Source organism: Bubalus kerabau, chromosome 18 (assembly GCF_029407905.1).
Source record: "Bubalus kerabau isolate K-KA32 ecotype Philippines breed swamp buffalo chromosome 18, PCC_UOA_SB_1v2, whole genome shotgun sequence".
Lineage (NCBI taxonomy): Eukaryota > Metazoa > Chordata > Mammalia > Artiodactyla > Bovidae > Bubalus > Bubalus kerabau.
This window is the reverse complement of record NC_073641.1, coordinates 69,928,103-69,940,439: the sequence shown is the minus strand read 5'-3', so window position 1 is coordinate 69,940,439 and position 12,337 is coordinate 69,928,103. Positions and strand designations below refer to the sequence as shown.

At 43.0% G+C, this 12,337-nt stretch overlaps 1 protein-coding gene and 1 long non-coding RNA gene across 2 annotated transcripts in view; both read left to right on the top strand.

Moving 5' to 3' along the window:
- Positions 1-5,344: 5,344 nt before the first annotated feature.
- Positions 5,345-9,070, top strand: LOC129633130 (uncharacterized). Its single transcript, XR_008704906.1, has 3 exons — positions 5,345-5,482; positions 6,951-7,123; positions 8,965-9,070. It is a non-coding gene; the product is annotated as an uncharacterized LOC129633130 (long non-coding RNA).
- A 1,742-nt stretch (positions 9,071-10,812) lies between these two features.
- The window catches only part of LOC129633050 (A disintegrin and metalloproteinase with thrombospondin motifs 16-like), an 80,562-nt gene continuing 79,037 nt past the window's right edge, over positions 10,813-12,337 (top strand). The window contains exons 1-3 of the mRNA XM_055554829.1: positions 10,813-10,863; positions 11,222-11,402; positions 11,750-11,994. Of these exons, the coding sequence (XP_055410804.1) occupies positions 10,813-10,863; positions 11,222-11,402; positions 11,750-11,994 (477 nt within the window). The remainder of the gene's footprint in view (positions 10,864-11,221; positions 11,403-11,749; positions 11,995-12,337) is intronic.

The following is a 12,337-nucleotide window of genomic DNA, read 5'->3' as shown; positions in this document are numbered from 1 at the left end:
GGAAATGGCTACCCACTCCAGTGTTCTTGCCTGGAGAATTCCATGAACGGAGGAGCTTGGTGGGCTACAGTCCATGGGTTCCCAAAGAGTTGGACACAACTGAGTGACTGACACTTTAACCAAGCAATTTACCTGAGCTTAAAGCTGCAGGTGATCATGACTCCCTGCATATACTTGATTGCAAAGTTTTCAAAATTATGCTGATTTCTTGAAAGATTGGTAGCCCTTCCATTGTTGCCCTAGTGATGGTGCACACCAGTGTGGCTTGGCTCTCCAGGCAGCCTGCTTTCTTTAAAATCTACTATTTTCTGGGATGATGTAATAACTCTGGTGCTACCCATATATTATCATTACATTCTGTTTACCTTGAAAGCACAATTGTTGTTGTTCAATTTCTAAGTTGTGTCTGACTCTCTGGGTCCCCAGGGACTGCAGTACATACCAGGCTCCCCTATCTTTCACTATCTCCTGGAGTTTGCTTAAACTGATGTCCATTGAGTCAGTGATGGCATCCAACCATCTCATCCTCTGTTGCTGATTTTCATTGGTATTTTTTTTTCATTATGTTTACAAATAGAGCTTTTTCCTTCAAATTGAAAAGAATTAGCGTATATTAAGGCAGAATGGATCCTTACGAATTGCACAGCATTAAGTGTTCTGCCCAGAATCTCGTGGGTGCCCAGTGGCCAGGATGGGACAAGCATCAGAGGCCCCTGTAAAAGCTTCTTTGGTGTTAGTTGTGTGTCTTTGTGCATCACTGGTCCACAGTGTCCATGAGGTGTACTGACTGAGAAGTGAGCATTACCAAAAGTCAGTGTGCCAGTACTTTGGGGTATTCCAGAGCAGTGGGTATGTTCTAGATAACTGACAGTAGCTCTCCAGCCTCTGTATATCTCTTTCCTGAATGGGAGCCTATTCCCCTCCACCGGCTACAACAATGAGGCTCTGGGTGGACCTGCATGCTGGTACACCTGGCCCGTGGTCAGCGCATCTTTTAGTGACAAGAGCTGTCCTTAGAACGTTATATACATTCAATCCCCACAAGCATCCAGAGGGTAAACCTACGGTAGCCCCCACTGTAGACCCAAGAACTCTTCCAGGAAAAAGACACTGGGTTCCCTGTGCTCACGCCATGAGAAATCCATAGCAAGGGGATGAGGACTACAGCCTGGATGCATGCCAAAGCAGATTCTGGTTCTTCGGTGATCCCTAATGTAAAATTAAACCAGCTCTCATTTTGTGATTACGTTTGGTACAAGGACTGGGTCATTACCTTGGGTCCCTGGAACAACTCAGTCTGGTGGTTTCCATCGTGCCTGATGCTCAGAGGAGGGCAGGCTCAGGGCACCTGAGTCAGTGCCCAGGTCATGCACCTGGCTGAGCTGATATGTAGGGCTCATTTTCTCCTCCACGGCATCAGTTTTCGTGACTCATTATGCTGCTTTCCTGTCTGTACTGGGTTTCAGAGTGACAGTGGATTTCATGGTCAGCATCACAACAGGATGTGTGCTTCATGGTGACATCACACTGCCCAAGAGAAAGCCTTCTTTCAAGTCATCGATAAAATATAAAACTGCGGCCAAATGGGATGGTTCTTAGAAATATAACCAGTGCTTCTTCAGACATTTTGTGTGTCTACTTAACATAAGGATCTTATGCTGACCACCTCACTCACCAGCTACAGGGGTCTGCAACCTGTGAGAAATTATGCTCAAAATTGTGTGCATGCATGATTATGTTTGTGTGTCTACATGCAACTTTCTTGGGAGAAGATGTAGTGGCTTCTCCTCAAATTCACAAAAAAATAACTTTTTAAAAATAATTTTTAAGAATATTCACTTAAGGATAATCTTGGTCATATATCCAGAGAGAATGATAATTTGAAAAGGTACATGCACCCATATGTTCATAACAGCACTATTTACAGTAGCCAAGATATGAGAGCAACCTAAATATCCATCAACAGATGAATGGATAAAGAAGATGTGGTACATGTTTGCAATGGACTATTACTCAGCCATAAAAAGGAGTGAAATAATGGCATTTGCAGCAACATGGATGGACCTAGAGATTATCATACTAAGTGAAGTAAGCCAGGCAGAGAAAGACAAATATCATATGATATCACTTATTTGTGGAGTCTAAAAAATGACACAAATGAATTTATAAATGAAACAGAAATAGACTCACAGATATAGGAAACAACATATGGTAACCAAAGGGGAATAAAGTAGGAGCGTGGTACTAACAGATGCACATCACTATACATAAAGTAGACAGCAAGGACCTACTTTACAGCACGGGGAACTATATTAAATATTGTATAATAACCTACAAGGGAAAAGAATCTGAAAAAAAGTACATATTTATGTAAGTATAACTGAATCACTTTGCCATACACCTGAAACTAGCACAGCATTGTAAATCAACTTCACTTCAATTTTACAAAAGTACACTCTGACAAAAACAGCAAAAAAAAAAAAAAAAAATTCTGTTTTTTGCAATACAATTATTGAAGCAATGATTATCAAAGCAAAAGACTGGAAATGATGCAAGTGTTCATCAGAAGGACATGGATTGGAAATACACTCACTGGAATGTTTTGTTGCTGCAACAAAGGAGTGAGGGATGTGTCTACCTTCTTCTATGGAATGAACTACAGAATATAGAGTTAAATGAAAAAAAGAGAATGGAAAAAGATGTGGGTAACATGGAGTCATTTATGAAAGAAAAGAAATGATTAATCTACATTATTTGCTTATGTCAAAAAATAAAAGAATAAATTCCAAGTTTCAGAAAAACATTACATAAACCCTTTGTTGTTGTTCAGTCTCTCAGTCAGGTCCGACTCTTTGTGACCCCATGGGCTGCAGCACACCAGGCTTCCCTGCCCTTCACTGTCTCCCAGAGCTTGCTCAAACTCATGTTCATTGAGTCAGTGATGCCATCCAACCATCTCATCCTCTGTCATCCCTTCCCCTCCTGCCTTCAATCTTCCCCAGAATCAGGGTCTTTTCTAATGAGTTGGCTCATCTCATCATGTGGCCAAAGGATTGGAGATTCAGCTTCAGCATCAGTCTTTCCAGTGAATATTCAGGACTGATTTCCTTCAGGACTGATTTGATCTGCTTGCAGTCCAAGGAACTCTCAAGAGTCTTCTCTAACACCACAGTTCAAAAACATCAGTTCTTCAATGCTCAGCCTTCTTTATGGTCCAACACTCACATCCATACCTGACTACTGGAAAAATCATAGTTTTGATTCTATGGACCTTTGTTGGAAAACTAATGTCTCTGCTTTTTAATACGTTGTCTAGGTTTTTCATAACTTCCCTTCCAAGGACCAAGTGTCTTTTAATTTCATGGCTGCAGTCACCATCTGCAATGATTTTGGAGCCCAAGAAAATAAAGTCTGTCACTGTCTACATTGTTTCCCCATCTATTTGGCATGAAGTGATGGGACTGGATGCCATGATCTTCATTTTTTGAATGTTGAGTTTTAAGCCAGCTTTTTCACTCTCCTCTTTCACCTTCATCAAGAGGTTCTTTAGTTCTTCTTCACTTTCTGCCATAAGGGTGGTGTCATCTGCATATCTGAAGTTATTGATATTTCTCCCGACAATCTTGATTCCAGTTTGTGCTTCATCCAGCCTGGCATTTTCATGATGTACTCTGCATATAAGTTAATTAAGCAGGGTGACAATATACAGCCTTGATGTACTCCTTTCCCACTTTGGAACCAGTCTGTAGTTCCATGTCTGTTTCTAACTGTTGCTTCTTGACCTGCATACAGCTTTCTCAGGAGACAGGTAAGGTGGTCTGGTATTCCCATCTCTTGAAGAACTGTCCACAGTTTGTTGTGATCCACACAGTCAAAGGCTTTAGCATAGTCAATTAAGCAGAAGTAGATGGTTTTTCTGGAATTCTCTTGCTTTTACTATGACCCAATGGATGTTGGCAATTTGATCTCTGATTCTTTGTGTCATTTTAAAACAAGTCCTTACATCATGTAAACCCTTTATGTAATTTTAAAATAAAACTAGACCAAATTTTATTAAAGTAATTTATAAGCATCCCAAGAAAAATGAAATAATTTAACCTAAACAAGTCCCATTTAGGCTTTAAGTCAAGGTATTGGCTTAACCATGACTTGACAGAGGAATTAGCCAAGTGACTTTAAAACCCAGCACTTTCTGCATCTCAGGTTGAATGTATCCAATAGACACCAAGTACTAGAAGGAATCATAAGCTGTTTTCAGCGACCATATCAATATTGATAGGTTGTTTCTGCCTTCCTAAAACTATCATTTTCTAGTCTCCTACACAGTGTTCGCCATCAAAATGCCGACTGTGCCCAGTGCATAAGTCCACCAGCGAGAAGACCAAGGCCACTGAATGCAACTCTCTGTCTTGTGTAGCTTTTGCACGTGGTGCAAGTGCAGGAACCACGGGGACTTTAGCAGAATATCATCAATGGGCACGTCTCTGGAGGAAGGGGAGCTGATAGCATCCCCGGCCTCCCCAGGACAGGTGGAGCCCTGTGTGGGTTGTCTCATGTCCTCAGAAGCCTGTGTGACCTCTGACAGGCATCACTTAAAGCCTCCAGGCTCCCAGCCCAGGTGCTTTGGAGTAAAAGCATGAAGCGCCGGATGGAAATGACAAGGTGTTGAGACACACAAACCCTCCAGCTGGACTTTTCTGCCCGACAGTCAGTCTGTTCTGACAGCAAGAGATGAAGAGCGTGTTGTTGCCAGGGAAGATTAGAGTTCACACACCTGAAAGGTGAACAATTGAACTACGTGTTCCTACAACAAAACTTGACTACATGTGCGAGATTCCAGCAGCTCAGACAGATGCCTGAAAACTAGTCTTCTCTGTATCTTCCCTTCATGCGGATTTATAGAACAAGGCTAACTTTGGAAAAATAAAAGAAAAGTGGCATTGACGTATATACACTACCATGTGTGAAATAGACAGCTAGTGGGAAGCTGCTGTGTAACACAGGGAGCTCAGTGTGGTGCTCCATGATGACCAGAGGGGTGGGATGGGGTGAGGGGGGTCTGGGAAGGAAGCTCCAGAAGGAGGAGACAAGTATACATGTGGCTGATTCACATTGTGGTACAGCAGAAACTAACGCAACATTGTAAAGCAGTTATACTTCAATTAAAAAAAAAAAAGGAAGCATTAAATGTGTTTTCATTATGTGCTCCTGAGGGCAGGGAGACTGATGTCTACTTATACTACCAAGTTTCCAGGGCTGAGCATTGCTGTAGTGATGAAGTCACTCTCCACCCACAGTCAGATCACTGTTCTTGTTTTTGTTTTAATTTTCAGTGGTGCCGCGGAGGGCAGTGTGTGAAATACGGGGACGAAGGCCCCAAGCCCACTCACGGTCACTGGTCAGACTGGTCTCCCTGGTCCCCTTGTTCCAGGACCTGCGGAGGAGGGGTGTCGCACAGGGACAGACTCTGCACAAACCCCAGGTGAGCGCTCAGACCTCCCTCCTCCCCAGCGAGCCATCTCTCTGTGACAAACTTCCCAAAGAGTATGTGGAAGGAAGCTCAGTGAAAATAATTCTGTACTTCTTGTATTACTACAAAAGAATTGCAAGGCAGAAAGCCATTTCACTCAGGCATTTATTGTATAGTGATGTCTCTGTGATATGATTTAAGGCACTTGTAACTATTTGACCACAACAAAAGTAACTGTGCATGGATGCTCAGCTTCTCAGTCATGTATAACCCTTTGCGGCCCCATGGACCTACCAGTCTCCTCTCTCCATGGAACTTCCCAGGCAAAAATACTGGAGTGGGTTGCCATTTCCTTCTTAAAGGGATCTTCCCAACCCAGGAGTTGAACCCAACTCTCCTGCATTAGCAGGCAGATTCTTTACAGCAGAGTCACCAGGGAAGCCCCAAAAGTAACAGACCCGACAACAATATTCAGGAACTTGATTGTAATCTATTTACATGAAATACCAAGGTTCTGCCTAAAATATGGAAATAAGTCATAAGAAAAGTGTAGAAAACACAAGTGAGTGAGAATCAGTAGGGACAATTTTTTCAAGTGAGAAAAACAAAGCCTTGGTTTTTCATCAAATATATTTACCTGCGCAGTGTGTGGTTTCATTGTGTCTTCTGTAGGAGATAAGGATGTTAGAAGCAGACCTCAGTGCAGTGGAGTGAAAGGGGTGTTCAGTCCTCATTGTACACCTTTATTTGTTTAACTTACGTTGACACTAAGTAAAATTATTTATGTTAGTCCTGTCTTTAATGCATGAGACCCAGTTGGTCTGCTGCTTTGGCAGGGTGCTCCCCTTCTGGGGTGCCTGTGTGAATTCTAGGGGTGAAGGGGGTGTTTACTGTCCCTTGCAGCCAGTGGAGGATGACTGCTCCTTCCATCCCCTTCCTTGTCACAGGAAGCTGGGAGTGGAAAGAAGCTGCCATCTGGAGAATGAAGCAGTTGAATTTCAGGCTCATTTCTGCTTTTCACCACTGCCCTTAGTCATGCTCTGCTTTTTAGATCAGAGAACAGAGGTGCCCACCTGCCTCCTACAGTTCAGTTCAGTTCAGTCGCTCAGTCGTGTCCGACTCTTTGCGACCCCATGAATTGCAGCACGCCAGGCCTCCCTGTCCATCACCAACTCCTGGAGTTCACTCAAACTCAGGTCCATCGAGTTGGTGGGGAGACAAGCAAATACATGCCACCTGCTTTCAAAGTTCTAACCTGTTGTATCAATATTGTAAACAATACACCCAATAAAAAAGGAAAACACTACCCATATTGTACGTATGTAACAAGTGCAAGGGGCTTCTTAGAAAGGCACTTTCCTTGACTAGTGACAGTAAAAACCTTAACATTACCTGCTCCCTCTCCCTAACAAGCCCGATTCAAGGGAGGGGTAAGTAGCTGTTCTAAGGCAAGTTTCTAACCATGAACTACGCATTTCAGACCATCGCATGGAGGCAAATTTTGTGTGGGCTCCACGCGAACTCTGAAGCTTTGCAACAGTCACTCATGTCCCCACAACAGCGTCGACTTTCGCGCCCAGCAGTGCGCCGAGTTCAACGGCAAACGGTTCCGAGGATGGTTCTACAAGTGGAAGCCGTACACCCACGTGGAAGGTAAATCTCAAATCATGCTTTCTGGTAGCAGCCTCGGCTTCTTCACTCTTTAAAGAACTGCATAGTCTATAGAGTGGGTCCAGGTAGACCGAATATTGTGAGGCCAGTCACAGATTCTGTTCTTATTGTTAGGTCTGTTCTACCTGCCCCAAGGCATCTTATTTAAACCTGACGAGCTGTGTGCTCAGAAAAACAGCAAGCTAGATAGTGAGTCTGTGCAAACTACCGTGGAATCTTTAAAGAAGTGATGAAACACTCAAAGTAGATGATTTATTGATAATGAATGAATTCTTTTAGAATTACAAATCACAGTAGTTGATGGTGATATGGCGATGAGTGTATCGCCCACTGAATGATTAGCATTGCTGAAAATGAAAGAAAAATATCCGTATCTTTTGGAAAATCAGATACTATACTGTATTTGGAAAGGTTTGATCTATAATTTAGAAACCAAGAAGCTTATTTGTACTGTATGTAAGATTTTACTCTCCAGGTGGAGAGAAATATGCATTATTCTTATCATTATAATAACTTGAACTCAGTAGCTCAAGTAGTATAATTTGATAATAAATTCAAAGAACACCTAATCATTGTGTTCTTTGGAATTGAGAATATTATCAGGAAATACTTGGGGAATACATATGTTGGGCCTTATCTCACCTGGCACTTACTTTAACTATCTATCTATCTATCTATATATATATATATATATATATAATGTTATCATGGTGAGAGGTTTATGAAATCAATAAATTCTGGGAGGAAAATTGAAGCAGTTTTACACAAAGGATTTTTTTGTTGGGTTATTACTTCCATACGCAGTAAAAATTAAGCCAGTGAGAAACAAGTAAGCAGAAGAATAAAGGAGAAAGAACTTTGAGATCAGGGTCAAAAAATCTGTGTGCTGTCTGGTTTTTCTAGTCTTCAGTAAATATGGTCATTGATCATGAAAACAAATATTAAATTTGATTCTTAGCATTATTCAGTCGGTTCTCTTATCTTGCACAATAAAGAACATATTTGTATATGAGCACTGGGCCAATGAAAATTCCTAAGGCAGATAAATATTTATTATCAACTGTTCCCTTGTTTAATATTTATTATCAACTCTTCCCTTCTTTACTGAGAAGAGAACAAAGGAAACAAATTTCTACAAAAGTTCATATTAGCCATATAAATCATAAATCCTTGAAATGGATTACCAAGAGAGGGTGTGAACTTGATGTTCCAGTCTTAAGTACATAATGAGATCTATATTCTCCATGTGACAATATTTTTGGCAATTCATTATATTTTTTAAGAAAAACCAATATTCTTTGGAGATTTCATCCAAAAGTTATTTCCTTTATCAGTTTAAAAATATTATGTGTTTTAGTAAATATAGTAGCTAATTAAGAAATTTTGTGATTATTTCAATTATTTTATTATACTTTATTTGTAAGAATTTTGTATATTGCTGCAAAATGGTAGTGATTTTTTGCATTTCTACACAGATCAATTAATTATACTAGTAAAATAGTTGAACAGTAATGTAGTTCAAGTCAACAAATGTTTATTGAATGCCTGTTATGTGCCAACCACTGTGTATAGAATGAGAATCAATAAAGGACACAGTAGAGTAAAATAAAAATTAATAGTGAAGCTTTAAAAAATAATTTAAAAATAAAAGGGAAAACGAAGCCAAAAGAGGCAATTTTAAAAATGTCTTTGCTATGTATTATTGTGTGGGAGTTTTTATGGGCAAAAAAAGAAAAAAAAATAGTCTATAACATTTAGAGCAAAAAGTGATCAGAGCTTAAGTATCTTTCTTATTTGTGTTTGTGTGTGTATTTCTTTTTAAGATCAGGACTTCTGCAAACTCTACTGTATCGCAGAAGGATTTGATTTCTTCTTTTCTTTGTCAAATAAAGTCACAGATGGGACTCCATGCTCGGAGGATAGCCGTAATGTTTGTATAGATGGGATATGTGAGGTAATAATGATCATTCATTCATTCAACAAACATCTCCCAACAGTCCGCTTTGTGCCAGGCATCCTGTAAGGGGCTAGGGAGACCAAACACCTAAAACCACACCCTTTCCCTCCCTGTTGCAGCCCAGAGGGAGAAAAATCCATGAGCACAGAAGGAGGCAGTTTGACAGTGGAGGTGTGTGCAGAGCTCCGCGGGAGGGACAAGCTGCTTCCCTCTTAGATGTGGACCCGGGAAACTCTCAGGACTGCTGGGGAGGGGAGCTAGATCTGAAAGGATGAGATGGAAGAGGGGCAAGGGGGAAACGGGGAGGGGGACCTGGTGGTACAGGAATCATGGGCTGCAGGAACGGGTTTGGTGGTCAGAGAACGAGGAGGCAGGCAGGAGCTGGGGGATGCTGAGGGTGGTGAGTGGAGGAAGAGGTGCTCACAAAGGGCCATTTGCTGGAAGACTTGGTTTTACCCTCACATTTCGGTGGAAGACACTGCGACTGGGGACCGGCAGAATCGCAGCATCAGACGGCAGTCACCTGGCAGTGGCGTCAGAGTGAATGAAGCCAGGGACAGCTTAGAGCCAGGGGCCACTGCATCGTTCTGGCAGGGTCTTGGGGAGATCACAGCCTCACTCCTGCTGGAGAGGGACTCAGGGCATGGGCTGGGAAACAGGGGATGCTGTGTGGACCCAAAGCTCTGAGCTTATCACCATGTGCAGAAGTGAGATGTGGGGAGCATTTCGTTACATTAATCAACAAAGGGAGGGGGCTATGTGCAGTGACAAATACCAGGCTTTTCAGGGAAGTGACTCAATATCTGTATTCAGTGGAGTCCAAAGACCTTGGTCCCAGATCTGATTTCCTCTAAAAGTAAACCGTGACTGCGGTAAAGTTGGACCAGCACTATGAGGTTAGACTAAAGCAGCACACACAGGGCTTCCCTGGGGGCTCAGACGGTAAAGAATCTGCCTGCAGTGCAGGAGACCCGGATTCCATCCCTGGGTGGAGAAGATCCCTGGGAGAAGGGAATGGCAACTCAGTGCAGTGGGTTGCCTGGAGAACCCCATGGACAGAAGAGCCTGGCGGGCTACAGTCCATGGGGTTGCAAAGAGTCAGACACCAGACACAACTGAGCAACTAACACACACACACACACACACACACACAAACACACTGTTCAGATCTCTTTCAGCTTTAAAACGCTCAGCTCTCCACCCACCGTGTCTGATTATCAGTCAATTTGTTAAATATCTCATTGTTTTTATGTACTCTTAGTGATAGAGTGTCACAATTCCTTATTTTTAATTCTAAAGTCCAAAGAGCTGCAAAATGGAAAGCTTATTTGGCTGTAAAATATAAGGCAACTTGAATTATGTGTTTTCAAAGCTGCCTTGAATTGATGAGACTGTCTTCAGTTATGTTTATCCCGCTCAGTGTGTGAGTTTACAAACATCATTGATGTCCCCACATGTTATGTGTAACATGTTAGTTACCTTCCTGCAGTCCAAAAACCCTGAGTTCTGCACTGTATCTGGTCCTGGTATTTCAAACAAGGGATTGTGGACCCTGGTTACTTCATCTCTGAATGGATTTTTTTTTTTTTTTTTTTAGGTAGCCTATATTTTTTGTTAGGAAATGTAAGACTAGCAAGCGTCATAGAATTTATAAAGAGCTGCTAAAATTCTAAGACCATAGCCAAATGTGCTATAATTTGGGAATAATCGTCCCATGGCCTGCGTTCCTTCTTTATCTCTACACAAGACAATTCACAAGCACAAGGTGAATTCCAGTGGACCCCCATCAGGCCACGTCGCTTGTCATTTGTGCTTGGCTCTTCATGTCAGGCTGAAATTTACCCACATCTCCCACAAGACAATCCGATAGGTGTAATCCAGGGCTCCAGACAGGACAGTTGTGTAGCAATGCCAAAGAGGACAGGCTGTGTTTGCCATGAGAAGGTCTCCTTTGGACAGAAGCATAGCTTGACAGTCTCACAGTGCACATACTGGGTATCCAATAAATATTTGTTAACTCTCCCGTGTTGGTGAAACTTTTCAACTCTCCGGGGAAAGGTTTGTGACTTCGCTCCTGTTGTGTTGTCTTTCATGAATGACCCGTGGCCTCGTGGGTCCCACAGAGAGTGGGGTGTGACAACATCCTGGGGTCCGATGCTACGGAAGATGCCTGCGGCGTGTGCCAGGGCAACAACTCCAGCTGCACAATGCACAAGGGCCTCTACGCCAAGCAGCACCGCGCCAACCGTGAGTCCGCCGGTGGGATCCGCCCACCAGCTAAGCAGAGACGGAAAGGGACCCTCGGTGGGAAGGAGGAGGGTGTAGTGAAAATAGCCAATAGGCAGGGTCCTGAGAGCCCTATGTGACTCCTGGCCTGCTTTGCTTCTCAAACCCTCTGTTTTGATTAGAAGTGGTTGCTAGGTTATTTCAATTAAAGTAGTTCTTAGAAACCATGAATATTACAATAGCTCTGTTCCAATTAAAAAAAAGAAAAAAACTCCTTTATAGGATTCATGGACCTGGATGGCCAAACTAGACCTCTAGGTTCCAAACTCTGATCCCCAAGGGCTGGTCACGGAGAGCCGCGGGCTCTGGGGTTGGCCCTGCGCTGCTGAAACACCACCTTCTCCCCTCCCGTTTCCTCTGCCCAGAGTATTACCAGATGGTCACCATCCCCTCCGGAGCCCGGAGCATCCGCATCTATGAAACGAACGTATCTACCTCCTACATTTCCGTGCGAAATGCACTCAAAAAGTACTACCTGAACGGACACTGGACGGTGGACTGGCCCGGCCAGTACAAGTTTTCAGGAACCACCTTTGACTACAGACGTTCCTACAAGGAGCCTGAGAGCTTAGCCTCTCCTGGGCCAACCAACGAAACGCTGATCATGGAGGTGAACCCCAGCCTCCTGCTCTCAGGGCTTGAACGGGGGGTCTTGGGGCATTTCTGTAGGTTCAAGGCTATATTGGCGAAATATCACATCCCCAGAAAGTTGTTTGCAGTTAATGTCTCGGAAACAAGACCAATCAATGCAGAGACTGAGTGGGCCAGTGGACCACTCGTCTTTCGTCTCTAGACGCGTGATGAGATTTGTAAGGACACACACCATGCAGTCCTGGGTTCTCCATCTTTATTAGTGGATTGTGACCTAAGCCTGCTTCTCTCCTGTAAGCTCTGCAGCCGTGAGAAGCGGCCACTTTGGGGGCTCTGTCTGTGCCTGTGTTTCAGGCGGAATC